We start from the raw sequence: 16,390 nt of genomic DNA on the forward strand, positions 1-16,390 counted from the left end.
TTTCAAAATGCAAAGAAAAAAAAAAGCCATGAAAAATAAAGATGTTATAGAAGTACCAATATGACATATTTTGCAAAGAAAAAATACATTAAAATGCAAGAAAACAAACCATGTCTTGCCATCAAACATGTTCCTTTAAACCTAAAAGGCTAGAGCTCAGTGAAATAAGTATGATGGCCCATGATCGCCCTTGCTGAATAACTTAATCTGTTCTATACACAAGGGAATTCAACAGCCGTACAAAAGCTAGAGAAAATAAATACAAACGTTTCTGAGTAGAGTCTACTTCAATATTGAGCAGTAGGATTATACTAGATTACATCAAGGTTTTTGCCCTGGCATCTGTCAAGCATAGTAACAAACATTAATATAGGGTCTGCTCCATATTCACTAGTCTGAGAGGTTAGGTAAAGTTTTCAGCATACGCATGAAATACATACATTTCTGGCTGCTAACACATAAACTTGGTATAATATCAGAAGCAGCTTTGTAAACTATTTACAATTAAGGTTAAAATTATTGAATTAATAGAGAATAGCTCATTATACAACTGCTTTCAAAAGACACACATTTACAGGGTTGGGGACCAACAAAATACCTACAAATGACAAGAAAATAGAAGACATTAAGCCAATCCAGGAAAGCTTTAAAGCAGCAGTAGATATTTTCCTCCTGATAAACAGGGTTTCACGTATTTTTTAATAGATGCCATTAAGAAAAAGCAACCAGAAAAAAAACATGCAAAGGAGACTGGTGTCACCAGCAAAAGCAGCGAGCTCTTCTAGTCAGGTCGGAGCAGAAAACTATTGGTAGAGGCACACGAGGCTACAAGTTCACCACAAGAAAATACTTCTCAAACTCTCCCATTTCGTACACGCGCAGGGAAGTATCCTGCAGACACTTCCCATATTCATCAAAGTTCCCTCTCTCAAGTCCAAAGCCTGCATCTTCGATTCAACCGAAACAAATCTGATGGCTAAATTTGTTGCACTTAATTGGTGATTAAAAAAATTAAAAGGCTGTTGTCACTGGATTTTCTTCTGCCTTTGCTCTTCATGTACTCCCAAGAAATACTTCCTTGCATGTTGTTCTCTGCTTTCATCAAAAGGCAAAGTGCAGGCCTGCAGGGCCGAGACCTTCAACCCATTTAAACAGATACACTGCCTTCTGTGACACATTTTAGCAATTTAAGAAACACTGGAACATTTGGAAAACCAAGACTCCATTCAAAAACATGGCAAGCCATGAAATTATAAATACAATTAGTGACTGTATTTCATCTCACAAAATTGACACGAGAAGTAAAATGACTATGGAAATTCACATTTCTGATCTGAAGAGTCTTCAAAAGTGTTACTGTAAGGTCAGTTAAAATTTTTAAAAATGATTTTAGAAATTAAAATACCAGAAAAATAGATATGTTAATTTTCCCAGGAAAGCCCACAGTGTAGCAATGTAGTGCTATGCTACTGTCTGGAAGTGCAACAGTATACACTTGCTGAAGAGTATGCAGTCCAAAAAAGCCTCAGAAAATAAAAGCAGCAGTTAGATTTTCATCTTTGTAAGAAGTTTCAATAACCAGAAATACAATCTTCACAACAACATATTTCTGAATTCCGTTTTTTTTTTTCCTCACTTGTGAGTCTTTTATTCATCAGATGAGAAGACTGCTAAGTTTTAACTGCTGCAAAACCATTCCTTAAAACCAAGGAATCACAGATATTTTGGAAATCTCTTTGTATTAATTCTAGCACTTATGACACTTATTGGGAAGGAGAGAGTGCTGTTAACATTAACTTTTTTTTTTTTTTAAAGTTGTGTTTTTTTTTCTTTTAAGGAGTGCTACTGTTATAATTAATACTCCAGTAACATTTCCTTTAGGAAATGTCTCACAAGCACATGGACAGCTGCTGGGCTTGCTCCTTTTGGGTCTCACTCACATGAGACATTAAGGTTCACGCCTAATTCTAATCAAACAAGTAGTCCCACTATAATATACAGAGTATTTCCTTACTTAATTATAGGCAACAGCTTTGGTAACCTGCTGAATAAGGGCCTTTGCAATTTGAATTATAATTTTGAATTATCCTGCAATAAAAGTCACAATAGAAAAAAAGAGGAAACAAACAGAAAAAAGTCCAACAAATTAACAAACATAAATTTTTCATAATGCACCTTGCTTTAGTAAGTTTAATTTGAATTCTTCTAAATAACTGGAGTCTTCCCCTTGCTGGTTCTACAAACTGTTACCTCTGCTGCATTCTCACAAATGAGTTAGATTTAAAAGAAATAAAACTGAAATAATCTTCCTCTGCCCTCTGAACGGAAGAGTGTCTTTACTAGAATACAGACTTTTTTTCCCCCAGAAAACAATGGATTTCTTCTAAGACACCAACAGTATGTGAATCAAAACCAGCCAGGAGGTAGCAAGTTCAGAAGAAATAAGTTCAAAATGCATTACTCCCCTTTTAATCCGTTCCCAGTAGTTCCCAAATGCATTTTTTACAGCTACAAAAATACATGTGCTTTATAAACAGGAACAATGACTGGCAAGCCCAGAGGAAGAAAGAGGCTCTCTAATCTCTCCTTAGGCAGTATAAACAAAGTTCTTCCACCTCTGAAAGCCCTTAGAAACTAATGGATGAACAGAACAATAATCTCGATTTAAAAACAAAACAAAACCTATAAGACCAAATAAAAGGTTGCTCTTCCCTGTTTGACATCTCTGGTACTCTTCAGTAATGCAGAAACAATATCTGGACAATTCCAACAAAGGCCCACTTGCACTGGTAGCTACTTGACCAAGCAATGGCACTTGGAGGGAAAAAGATAAACCTGAAATGAACTTGCTAAACAATATAGAGAGGAACAAATTATAAAGAGAGAGTTTAAAGAAGATTTTAGTGGTAGCTCTTGGTTAAAGTGATTGGCGAGGTGTCACACCCCCTTGGAGGCTTCTAAGGTGACCTACGAGGTCACGTTTACTTAAAACAGGTCAATTGCTAAGGTATGGAAGCAGCATATCAATGAATGAATATGCAGTAGATTAGCTTATACTCTAAAAGCTGCATCTTCATCCAGATGGACAAAAGAAACATGTAAAAATAACGATAAATAAATTAGATTGACATTAGAATAAAAAATCAATGGGATTTTTCCACACTGGAGATTTAGACTGCTGGTAACAAACAATTAATTTTGTATATTGAAAATATCAAATAGCAGAGTAGAGCACAATGACTACGTTTGATGGAAGCTGATGATAAGGAACTGGGAAGAAAAACACCAAAGACCTCGTTCAAAGCCATGCCAGCATCATGACTCTGAAGAATGCATTTACAGAGGCAAGCAGTAGGTGAAAGATAACTCACATTTAAGTTGCATGTAAAAGCAGAATGAGCTCCTAGCAGATGTGCTGTACCTTGTGCCACCACAAAACTTTCAACTATTCTGCACGGGTTATTTTCCACCAGCGAGCCTCCAGCAAGTCTCATGTTCATCAGAGCTACAAACAGCTGTAAGGGCAAGTTATCAGCATATAGCTCTTTGCCACACGAGGTTCTCAGAAGAAAATCCTGCGACACTGATTAACAAACAGTGCAATTCCCTCTCCCCTTCCTCCTATTTTAAGCCCAGGTGAGAGTAGGGTTGATTTTCTTATTTATTTATTTTTTAAAGCTAAATCTGAACATGAACACAGTGCCCGGAGCATGAAATGGTAAGACCTCTGTACCCTGGGCTGAAGGGGCAGCTGTGGGGTGGTGGGATGCAAAGCTGCCATCTGCTGCTGCCCAGTTTGCAGGTGCATATGGAGAATGACTTTTGGACACATGCAGGCTCACCTCCAGACACTTCCAAAATTTAGGAAACTGTTGTGATCTGCACAGGCTATATCAAGCATGATGCTTGTCTCTGAGGGTCCATGTAGATAGCCTGTGGATATATGTGGCCCTGCATAACATACTGCTCCCTCTCCTGCCCTCTTTACTTGGTGGTTCTGCTTTTCTGAAACCAGTGTTAGGTAAGATACCTCGACAGAGAAGTTTCATGCCACACATTTCAGATCGGATCCGGTCCCAGCATACACCATTCCGATCATTTTACCAGGAAATTAATCACCGAGTGTACACATTTCTCAAGAGATGTGTTCCCCAGGCCGCCTCCTGCCCTCCACGCTGAACAACAAACACACAAAGCAGCCTCGGCTCCCCCTCCCCACCCGCACGCTTTGTTCAGCGATCCATTTTTCTGCACCGCAATGCTAAATCAACTGCGCCGAGCAAACCTGAGGCGCTTGTTCCAGCCCGGTGCTGTTTAATGTATGCAATTACACTAATCTATGGAGAAGGCTGTCAGTGGAAACCAAAGACGAGAGCGTCAGCATTCCAGGGAAACCTACTGCCCTGCAGCCGGCGCAACAAAAAAGCTCTTTAACATACCAAATTGGGCTCCTCTCAGCTGGAGGATTTTTGCTGGCTGCTTCCACTCCAGAGAGGAATCCAGGCGACCGCCCTGCAGTTAAACCCATGTGAGGAGGTCAAGCAGGAGGCCAGGAGGCCAAGTCTCCTCGCACCTCAGTGGGACTGCCCCAGTAAAGGAAAGGCTCTTGACTGCAGGAAATGAAAACTCTGATTGAGATGAAGATAACAAGCTCCAGCCTGGAGTTGAGTGGAGCAGGTCTACCATGAGGACAATCTGCAGATAGCACACCTAGCTCACAAACTACTCAGCCAGCGTCGCCCTACTCTCTAATGAGGTGTCCGCTAGGCTTTTTTGTTTAGCTTGGACCACAAGTGTACGGAGTTGGCAAGGAACAGCCAGATGACACCTCTGCTGCTGCCTCTTCACATCCCGTGCCAGCTCCAAGTCTCTTCTTTCTGCTGCACCTTCATCATCCCTGCCAGGCGCGATGGTCGCACTACTCTCACCATGGTGAAGGTACTCTTGATTTGGCAGCTTTGCTCATGACTCTTTTTTTTCTTTTTTTTTTTTTTTTCAGGAAAATGAAAAACTACATGACAGCCCAGTGGATCCTCGCTCATATGCTGGTATATCAAATGACTATCGGTTATAGTACAATAAAGAATCCCAATGTTAAAATGGTCCTTTGTGGACCATTTACGAGACCTTTTAGGACGTCCAGTGTAAGAGAGTAACAAGCTCTGCAATTTTCCGCAATTGGTGAGAAAGAACTAGTGTGATATCCACTATCTCCTTGACTAATGCACTTATTTGCAGCCTGTTTAAACACAAACATCGGCAGTGTCAAGAATGACTCAAAAAGATTAAAACCGGCATGTTAAAAGCTAAAAAATCCTTAGTAGTATACCTGAGGAAATAAGGCCAGGACGGCTGACACCTCCTCACCACAAAATACACCCCAATTAATTCAGAACGATAACAAGACTCCATTAGAAGCAGAAAGCAACTTTATCTGCGGATACGTACACGCAGAAACCTGCCACCAGAGGAAAAGAAAGAAAAAAAAAAAAAAAAAGCACAGCGAAAAGGAAGAGGAAGAAACGCACGAGACGCTTGGGAACCTTCTCACCTCGCCCGCGCTCCCCGCGCTCCCAGAGGACCGGCAGCCACCGCACCGCACCGCACCGCGCCCGCGCGTTCCGCACCGCCACCCAGACCCCGGGGAAGGTTTGCCGGGCGCTAGCAGCTGCCTTGCACCAGCCCGGGGGGACCCGGGGCGCGGACCCCGCACGGGGCGAGCCCCTCCCCGCTTTCGGTTTCCGCGGAAGGGCCGCAGCCGGGGAGCTGCGCCCCGGAGCCGGTTCCCCCCGGGACAACCCGGGCTGGGGCCGAGGAGTGCGGCCGTGCCGTGCCCCTACCTGTGCGCTCCCGCCGGCCGGCCGGGGGCCGCCGCCTCCTGCCGCGGGGGGCTCCTGGCGAAGAAGCGGGAGAAGGCGCCGTGCCAGGAGGGGCCGGCCCGCCGCCGGCTGCCCCCGCCGGACATCGTCGGGACGGGACGGGGACGGGGACGGGACGGGGGGTGCCGCCACAGCCGCCCGGCACCGAGTCACCGAGTCCCGGCGGCGGCCGCTTCCCCCCGCCCCGCCGGGGGCGGCCCTGCCCGGCCCTGGGGCGGAGCCGTCGCGGTGCCTCCGCCCGGCAGCGGCCCCGGGAGCGGGGACACGGGGCGGGAGGCGCGGCCATTAGCCCTCGGCGCCTTAATTGGGGAAAAGGAGCCCCAGGAGGAGCCGCAGCCCGCTCTTCGCGGTGGAGGTGGGACAGGCCCCGCCTGTTTGGCCACGCGCCCCCCCGAGGCGCGGCCATTTCCCTGCCTCGCCTCAGGGGAGCTCCGGCCGCCCCCACTGGGGAAGGTGAGGGACCTGGAGGAAAGGGTCTCTTCCGCCTTTCCAGGAGATTTTTTTTTTCCTAGAAAGGTATTTGTGTTTACTGACATCTTCGGTTGATGGCTAGACTTGATGCTCTTATGAGTCTTCTTCAAGCCGAATGATGCTGTGAAGATTTTTCTCCCTCTGAGGACTGTAGCCTCCCTCAAGTTAACATCAAACTATTTTGACCAACAGGGACGACTTCACAACAACCCAGTGATGAATAGAAATATCCCTGCTTTACAGGTAGAGAGATGATGCATACCACCTTAACAATTCACTGTGTGTGAATCACTCGTAAAATAAGCTAACCTCGATGTCAGGATTTTAAATACACAACAACCCTTTCCTCTTTTTCACCTTGATGAACATCTGTTTCTTTGTGACTGCCTGCCTCACTTTCATATGGCTTTTGCATCGTGCTACCTCACAGGATCACAGTATGGCTGGCTGGGACCGCTAGAGGCCATCTGGTCCAGAGCAGGCTGCCCAGGACCACATCTTTTGAACATCTCCAAGGATGGAGTCTCCACCATCTCTCTGGCCAGCCCATGCCAGTGCTCACCTCTTCTTGAAAGACGTTTCTCCATTCATTCACCTCAGTTCACCCCCTCTATACCCAAGGCTTCTGGGCCAGTATTCTCCTCCACTTTCTTTTGCCACAGTACCAGCCTGCTGGGGCAGCAGCAGCTCAGGCTGGACATGAAGCTCTAGGCCCACCTGCAGAGAAGCAGCAATAAAACAGCCTGGAAATGACATACTGGCTACTTTACACTCTACTTTCCACTGCTTCGGCTATGAGAAAGATCTTTAAAATAAATATATACATACAAATGCACGAACAGTTCCCCTTCACATTGTCCAAGTCTCCTGTAGCTTTGATCTGGATTTTAAAGAACACAGACACAGGTGGACATTGAACAAGTACTTAAGTTTTTACTGGTCAGCAAATTGAGACTAGCTGGTTGTCTCACAGGTTATGAGATGCAGCTGTCTTTCCTGTGATAAAAGACTGTTGTCACAAACCTCACTGAGTGGACCAGCATTTACTACACAGCAAGGTCCTGCCTCATTTTCAGTGTCCAGACAAGGAGCACTTTTCTCAGTGATACAGGATGCCCCAGACCTAGCACAAATCTATGAAATGTTTCATGCCAGAAAAGTGCATATATAAATAAATAAGACATACACCACCACATTTTAAAAGTACCTACACAGTTGCCCATTCTTAGGAAAAAGACCATCAGAGCTACAACCACAAAACGTAACAGCAACCCCTATGGAACCTTAGAGAGGACATGTTCTCTCTAACATTCAAAATAAAAGTAATTAAGGCTCAAAATCAAATTGGAAGACTGACAATTCATTAAAAGCAATTAAATGGAACTGCACGAACAGGCTGTGGTGATGCTTCGGCTGGCAGTGACTCTTTGTTACTTGTAATTCTTTACCACATACATCTCACAACCTACCCACCTATTGCCCAAGTGAGATCTAATCCCTAAGCTGTAGCAAACCTGAATATAATAATTAGCACTCATAAAGCACCTGGTACCTCCAAATAATTTAAGCATTAATTGATCCTCATAACCACCACAGGATGTAGTTAAGTATGGCACAGTAAGCTGTGCACGCAGACACAGGCAGCCAAAACATGCACCTGCTCCCCAAGGGGCACCGTGAGGCACTGCCAGTGCCATGCTTGCCCAGGAGCAAAGCACTGAAGGCATCAGAAGTGCTCATCCCAAACAGTAGCATTTTGTGCTCCAATCTGTTTTTCCTTTCTGCTTTTCAATGAGATGAAGAAAAGACAGAAACATAGCATGTGACAGCTCTGGCAGAGACACAGAAGTAAACTATAATCAAAGTAGTAAAAGTATATTGATATAAAAAAAAACAAACACAGCCCAGATAAGGTAACCCCTTTCTTTTTATGTCCCCTGCAGTAATCGAGTACCCTGTGACTTCACAGCAAATAAATCTCCCACATTTGAAAGAGTGAAATTGGAGATGCTAGCAGGTACACCAAGGGGAACCTGGTTTCAGCTGTTCACTCCTTCCATGAAAGGAGATGAACCGAGGTGGCAGCACGCATTGCATGGCAGGTGGGCTTGCCTTCAGCACCGCTGCCCGCACTCACAGCAGCACCCACATGGCAGCCACAGCGGATGGGGAAGCGTGCTCCCTTCTGCCTCGTAGCGGAGTGCTCGCATGCAGCCCCCACGAGGTAAAGCTGCACTGCCCAGGGCAGAGGGAAACCACTGTAACACAGCTGTGGAGTCAAACATTGTTGCAGGAGAGGAAAAAGTCTGGCCAGGGCTCTCCAGCTGGTGGTGAGGAGGGTTTTTTTGTAGCTTGTCCTGCCCAGGGTTTCACATGAACCAGCATCTCAATTAAGGGAGGAGGGGGTGCTGCACCTGTGCCACATCCACTCATTTTCTGCTGCAATCCAGATTATACGGGTTGTGCACAAGGGAAGCCTCCCCCTTCTCCTTGCTGCTTTAGAGTGAGCAGAGGGTGAAATTTTAATTGTGCTTTTTGCATTCCCTTCCTTTTAAGGGTCTTTAAAATCTTGAGTGAAATATTTTGTTTTGTTTGGATACCAAAAAGAAAAACAAGTTTTCGTCACGCTTGTTTATGAGGAGCCCTTCTCTCACACACATCTTTAAGCATTTTCTGATATATTGAAGTGATGACTAAGAAAGAAATGTAGTCTTAAAACCACCAAGCTACACATCTTCCCTGCACGCACATTTCAGCACAACGTATTAAATAATAATAATAAAAAACAAACCCAAAACCACAACAGTTTCAATGTTTGCATTGTTGTACCACTACAATAAGAAGAGTTCATATGGTTTGAGATACAGCCCTCTTAAGCGGAAGCACAATTCACTTTTCTTTTTCATACACATCTAATGCATTTATCTATAAAAGTATTTTGGCTTTTTTTTTTTTTTTTTAATTAATAGGCAACCCCATTTTCCAGGCTCTTACAAAACGTGTCTGCATTGCACAAACCACAATAACGGGTGCTCCTTTACTTTTTTCCTTTCCAGTGTATAATATATTACAGCAAGCTTTCTAATAGGTTGCATGGGACCATGAATTAATATGCACAGTGGAGTCACCACATGCAATATTTCATAGTCATTTTTGAGAATATTCATTCTCCAGATAATGAAAAAAATACTGATGACTTTAAAGTCTCCAATCTGTGCCTATTCTAAAGTGAAGACACAACAGAATTGAACATTTGTGTCTTGGATATATTATTACCCAGATGAAGTATGTTACCAAGGATTCCTAGGATATACTGTCTATCTAGCTATGACCTTTTGTTGTAAAGCACACACTGCATAGCTTCCAGCAATCCTCATCCTTTAACTGTGAGCACACTGTTCCTCCATTTGATTTGCTGAAAATGGTTTGAAAGAAAGACACACATGGGCAGCTGCTATTGTTCAAACGCCTTGGGGTCTGGAGAAGATGGCTGGAAATGGCTCGTGGTATTAACTGTAGTTACTGAGAGCCGTAACTGTATTCTTTATAATTTTGGAGAAGACTTATTCAGTGTAGTAATTCAAAGTTTTAAGATGAGTTTTCAGAAGCCCTCTTCTTTTTGTTCTCCACACTTTAATTTTTGAAGTTCACATTTACCATGTAGCAGAAGTTCTAGAATAGAAAATTAATTGTAAAGAACAAAATAAAATTGACCAGCACCTACAGGAGCTCTTTTCGGGGCAGACTTTCACTGTGCCTGAGCACAGAGCAAAAAGGATTAAAAACCTCATATTTCAGTGGTACTTATGTATCCAGCTCTCCTAGATAAGAACCAAAGTCCTTTTCTGTTAATTCCATCAGAACTGGTAACTGTCAGATAATTAGAACAGCTTGTCTGGAAGGGTTTCCAGACGTTTTGGATAGCACCTCATATCAACTGCACTTGTATGAATACAAAGATGAAACTCACTTGTGCTCTTACGGGTGCTAATTATTGCAAAATACTCTACCCTAAATGGAGCTCAAAAATTCAGCATTTCATATAACAAGGTCACTGTTAAACCATCTTGTTCTGTGTAACACCTCCTTGCTAAGGCTCTCTATCCACCATCACCCCAAGAAGAAAAATTATGATGAAATGAAGTCCTCCAGCAAGCTAATTTCATCCACTTTCTAATATATGTAGTACACATAGAAAAAAAGCAGCACAAATAATTTAGTGCCCAGAAGACTATAAGAGCTTATACAAAGAGATGTCTGATATGCTAATAAAGGAAATCGATGAAATGCATAATCAGCAAGTTCTACACTATAGTTCGTTTAGCACTTTTCTTCCTAGAATGTCTTTTGACTATCAGATTTGTGAATATAGACCTTCCTGTACAAAACTACATGCTATCAAATATCACATCACATTACTAATATTATAAAGGCTTACCCTATTTACATACATATATGTAAAAGTACATCTTTCAATGTGCAGATTACTAAGCAGTTTAGAATTCTGGTACAAGCCTATGTATAGCAAACAAGCCTGTGGACACCAGATTTGCCTTTTTTTTAGTTACCTTTCAAAGATTTCTTAAAATTAGCTGCTGGAACCTGTGACTCCATAGAACCACTGACTAAAAAGCAGTGTCAGAGACACACCAATTCTTTTGTCTATTCTGCTAGATTTTGTAACACAATACTTTTTATCCCAATGCCCTTTATACAACATCACTCAAAATGTTTGAAAAATTAGAGTATATACCAAAAAAGGTAAACCTTATCAAACTCACAGCAAATACAAGGAATAGGATACTCCAAAAGGAATACTCATCCTTAGTGTCTGGAGGAATACACTGCACAGTATTCTTGAAGATTACAAGCAAACCAGTCTCTAACAAGTAGAATCTTTACCAACTTGAGCTAAACAGGATCGCAAAAGATTTTTGGCTGCAAATATTGCAGAATCCCATCTGGCTTCATGGAACAACTTAGTTTCCTGTCTATTTCACTTAAGCTTCCAGAAAACGGGGGGGGGGGGGGGGGGGGGGGGGGGGGGGGGGGGGGGGGGGGGGGGGGGAAGGACTTTTTTTATGGATTCAAAGGAGATCTACACATTACTCCAAATAGCAAATACCTCAATCTTATTACAGAACTGAAAAAGAAAAAATAGAGTCTAATTCTTCGCTGAAGACATACATAGATTCACTTAACAATAAATAGTATGCATAGCATACAGAAAACCTGTAAGACAAATATTAAAGCCCCAGTCTGTAAGAATCCAAGGGACCTTTAATCAGAGTGTGCCAATCAGTTAGTTAAATAATAGCACAACTGAACCTTTAGCTTTGTCCTCATACCGAAAAACGAGAATTCTGCATGATACATACACTTTCTCCTACTGGTTGGGAAGGGATTTACAAGACCACCTAGAAATGCATGCATCCCCATTGCAATATTTAAGGATGTATTAAAAGTGTTTCTAACAAGCTTATGTTTAACAAGGCTATTTTTGAGCTTTCGCTTTTCTGTTCCAAACCCAAGCAAAAAAAAAAGATATTACGCAGATAAGAACAGCAAGAGGGAAGAAGCTGAGATCATGTAATAAAAATGTCACTTCTAAAAGTAACAATTCAAACTTCGTTATTGGTTTACTTAACCTTCACAACACAGACAAGCCCTCTGGTTCGGACCAAGTACACTAAAGATACCTCACATGATTTCCTGCAACACAACTACAATTTCCAGTACAGGTTTTAAAAATTTAGTCAGAAGTTGAGTGCTTCACTTTCGGACTTTTGAACTATGCTACCCTTCCCTAGAGAAGGCAGGAAAGCTACTTTGAGGCAGAGAAGTTTCAGAACAGTCTGCAGAAAACCCACAATAGATGCACAGGTTGGAATGAAGCTCAACTGTTAGCTGTTTATACCTATTCTTACCGTTTTATCATACATTACTGCCTTCCAAAAAAAATATCTGTTCGATAATTTGATTACCTAAATACATTTATTCTTTCTTCCAGAGAAGTTGTATATTTTAACAGTAACTTTTTATTTGTTTATAATTGCCTGTGCTGAGCATCAGTTTAAGAAATCTCAGCAATTTTGATTCAAATCTGGTTCCATAATCACAGGTTTTCCCTTTCTTTCACTTGCCTTTCTCACATAAGACACTCAAGATAAGAAGCAACTCCCTCAACACTTTCTCAATACTAATATTCTTATAGGGTTTATTCTTACAGGATTTAATAGTTTTTGTTCAAATACTTCACCCTAGAGTACAAGTACTCTAAAATTTCTTTAAAGAACACAAGACCTCCTTCCTCATCTTCATTAAATATTGGTTTGAAAAGTATACAGCATTTTTTACCATTAAAAAGTATACCCAGTTATACACGATTCAAAGTCGCATGCTGCAAATATATAGCATACAGACAATGGGGATATAAGCTTGAAACTCAGTCTTTTCATCTGATGATGTTCTTTAGAAATATTTGCTGTACATATTGTACAGCTTTAGTCCAATATGAATAATACAAGTAAAGGGGATTCCCCACAGTGGAAGATAACATTTTATAGGATGCATTTACTATAGCTCATAAACAGTAGACATAGAAATATTCTTCCAAATTTTTGTTCAGGTTGTGCTGCACCACTGAAAAACATTATCTTTCTCAGCAGGAATATTTTACCCTGGAGAAGGAACCCTTCATTCATCCTTGGTCCTCTCAACCAAGAACATAACGTTTTCTTCCTTGGTTTATGCAAATAAATGTTGTCGGATAATAATAAAACAGAGACTTACTTATGAAGTGAGATTTTAAGTAACAAAGAAAAGAAAACCAACCAAACAAAATAAGCATTGCAAAGTTTTTCCCTAGTAACACCACGCAACCTGTGTGATCACAGATACAGACAATTTCAGGAGCACTATCAACACCTGACAGCTCATAATAGCTCCTTTTACTCATGACTGCCTATTTTTTTCACTTCTCATGTTATGCTATTTCCTCTGAATTGGAAGAGCTACATACCACTTAACTTACCAATGCTTATATCCTTTAATAGTGGAGCAAACTTTCTCGGTTCTGACTGGACCATGTCACAAACTATTGTATTATTACTAGATATTCTACTAGAATTATTAGCCAGAGATCTCCAGGGGCCATGTTGTCCTGGTGAGTTCTATTCTTTTAGAAGATTTAAACACCATGTTTTTGTACACAGTTTTAAAAACGTGTCTTATCTTTTAGGTCTGTATAGGCAAACACACACTAGTGCTTTAGTTCAGATCAGGAGAGGTACTTTGGAGACCATCCCCACTAACAGTGCTTTTGTTTACAACACAAAATAGGTTTGGAGTACACAAACGGAATTATTTTTGGATTAAACTAACCTGTAAAACTCAGTGCATCTAATATGTTCCAACAACGAAGAGGTACACAGCCTAGAGGGCCAGAAAAGAGCCAGGCTGAAGATGACTCTGTAACACATGGACTGTGGACACCAGGTCCTCAGTACCAGCCATCTTGCTCTGCAAAACCAGCTCTGTAGTAAGGCTGAGCTCCTTACAAAGGAGCCTGTATTGCCAAGCATCCATTTCAGTCATTTAACGTGGCTACTTCACTCAGCCTCAAGAGGCTTGGGTTTCATTAATATTCTTTAACATTAGCATGACTTGACTTCAGCCCAAACAAGCACCTTCCACACATCCCAATTTTCTCTCTCCCCTCCTTGCTGTCTTCTCACCATTACTGAAAGTGGTGAGGTAACCCTTCTTCAAGCTCCATTTCATCCAAAAACTAAATTGCTAGGCCTACAATCTACTTGCTGATGTCCGAAGACAAACAGGTTGTAAAAAAGACTGCCTAACAAAGTTTCTCAATTTACATTTCTTTTACTAAATGAGTTAACCTGATCTTCAAAGGTGTCCACTGAATCACAAAGAAGTTATGCTCTCTTGTGAGTTGATGTCTGAATAATAAGACTGCAATACAAGTAAGTTCATCTGATAAATATTTTATAAAACAGAAGAACATTTAATGGTGAAAAGAGACATTAACAACCTAGCTTTCATGTTACAGATTTACTTTGGAAAAGGGTAGTGGGAGTAGGTTTCATGCAATCATTAGAAAAGTGGAAGAAGTAAACACAGCTGATTCTCTCGGAGAGATCCTGATATCCTCTGGAACAGAACGGTCTGATCCCATACCATCGATGTACTCCTGAGAACAAATAGAACTTCACAGGGTTGAAAGTATTCAGTCAATTAAATAGCAATCCAATTGACTGGACACTAATAAACTAATTATAAAGTGCTGGTTCACACCAACACAGTTGTTTCCTGATGCAACTTACTTTGACAAGAGATAAAGAGCCTCAGAACTGAAGTACAGTTACTGAATATTACTATAAACACTTGGCACTTGCACTTGTTTTAAGACAGCACTATAAATCCTGAATTCTGATTAGATTGTACCCATAACATTACCTTGGCATAGTAACAGTGCACTTTACAATTTATGCAATCAAGTAAGGGCTGTACAATAAAGATATTAAAAGATGAGGGCATATAAAAGTCAACATTCAAAGCAAACTTTTCCTGACCTTTCTGAAAGGGGAGAAAGGAAGTCTTTTCTCAGTAGTTCCCTCTCTTGCTTTCTCATTCCAGTCTTCTGTGACCTTCTCTCATTATCTATTTTGTTTCACAACAGAAACAGGAAAGGGAGCTGCGAATTTTCAGTAGCATAGTTGACTAGTTAAAAAAAAAGATAGATTCCCTGACTCAGCCAAAGTAAAGGAGTAAGAAGCTTAGGAACTAGATTTGTAAGGATTTCTTTGCAACAGAAATAAGGCTGGCCAAAAAAATTTACTGAAATAGTATCATGAGGAACATGGTGATTTTCAGAAAAGCAAAACAAAGTTTTTTTTTCTTTTTTTTTTTGATCCAACTGTACTTCTTGACAAACATTTGCTTTCAAGACAAGTATTTTGAACCAACATTAACAAAATGTTATTTCAGTTACACCTTCTATGGGATGACCTGTTTTCTGAAAGAAACAGTAAGTCCGCTGCACAGCTGTTTTAAGGAAGCACTGAAATGCAACATTACTATGCTGTGTATTATCACATCAGAATGCCTTCCTGCAGACAACTAAGCAATGCAACTGATCTGCTATGTTCTAGTTTTTCATAGCAGACTATCTTTCTCATTAATAAATAAAAAACAAGAACCATATTAAAGGAAGATCCATTACATTTACATCCTAACCCTTAGAACTGCCCTTGCTCAGCACAAAATTGCCCAGGAGTCTTTGGGCCATGAGAAATCTCAGCACACCTGCAAATAGCTACAGGTTTAAACACACCAAGTAGCAGAGGCAAGGCTAGAAAGAATTCGGATTCACTCATTTACCTGATAGCCTCCTACTTGTGAAGGAGAGATGTAGAAAGCAGTACTTTGTATGCAAAAGTGACCGTCTCATGTTTCAGCTGAAAATACACAGGCTTATGCATGATCAGGCATATTTTAAGGAAATCCATAAATGCTTAGCAGAGTCAAGTGCTTAATGGAAGGAGAAGCAATAGCATACCACATTGCAGAACTGTCTCATAGGCTCTTTCAGTCACTATATTGGCTTTCAGCTTCATACTTATGAAGTTGAAGTCTACATATACCTATGGCAACACAGTAAAACAAAAAAACCCAACAGACTATTCTACAAGCACCATTTAAACCTCCAAAGGAACTTTTTTTTTTTGAAGCTCAAACTCATACATACAAATTGCCTTGGAGCATCCAGGTAAAACTCAATCTAATTATATTAGCATTCTAAATTAAATGGGATAAAAGCATTAAAAACAACAGTTACTGGGCCCTCAGAAAAAAAAAAAAAAAAAAAAACTCCAAGGAAGCATTTTTGTACAGATGCATGAGGCTTTTTTGTTATTTATGATCCATGTACTAAATCTATTAGAGCAGCTCAAGGCTGTAGCAACTGTGCATGTTATGGAGCTGTCCCTGTGCAAGAAGAGGTGAACATGCAGACATTC

The 16,390-nt window shown here is 41.2% G+C and overlaps 1 protein-coding gene across 1 annotated transcript in view; it reads right to left on the minus strand.

The window, feature by feature from the left end:
* CRYBG3 (crystallin beta-gamma domain containing 3) overlaps nucleotides 1–6,051 on the minus strand; it is a 95,931-nt gene extending 89,880 nt beyond the window's left edge. Inside the window, exon 1 of the mRNA XM_035540496.2 lies at nucleotides 5,841–6,051. Within this exon, the coding sequence (XP_035396389.1) occupies nucleotides 5,841–5,965 (125 nt within the window). The 5' untranslated portion in view covers nucleotides 5,966–6,051. The remainder of the gene's footprint in view (nucleotides 1–5,840) is intronic.
* Nucleotides 6,052–16,390: the final 10,339 nt, after the last annotated feature.

The sequence above is a fragment of the Cygnus atratus genome, chromosome 1 (assembly GCF_013377495.2).
Source record: "Cygnus atratus isolate AKBS03 ecotype Queensland, Australia chromosome 1, CAtr_DNAZoo_HiC_assembly, whole genome shotgun sequence".
Lineage (NCBI taxonomy): Eukaryota > Metazoa > Chordata > Aves > Anseriformes > Anatidae > Cygnus > Cygnus atratus.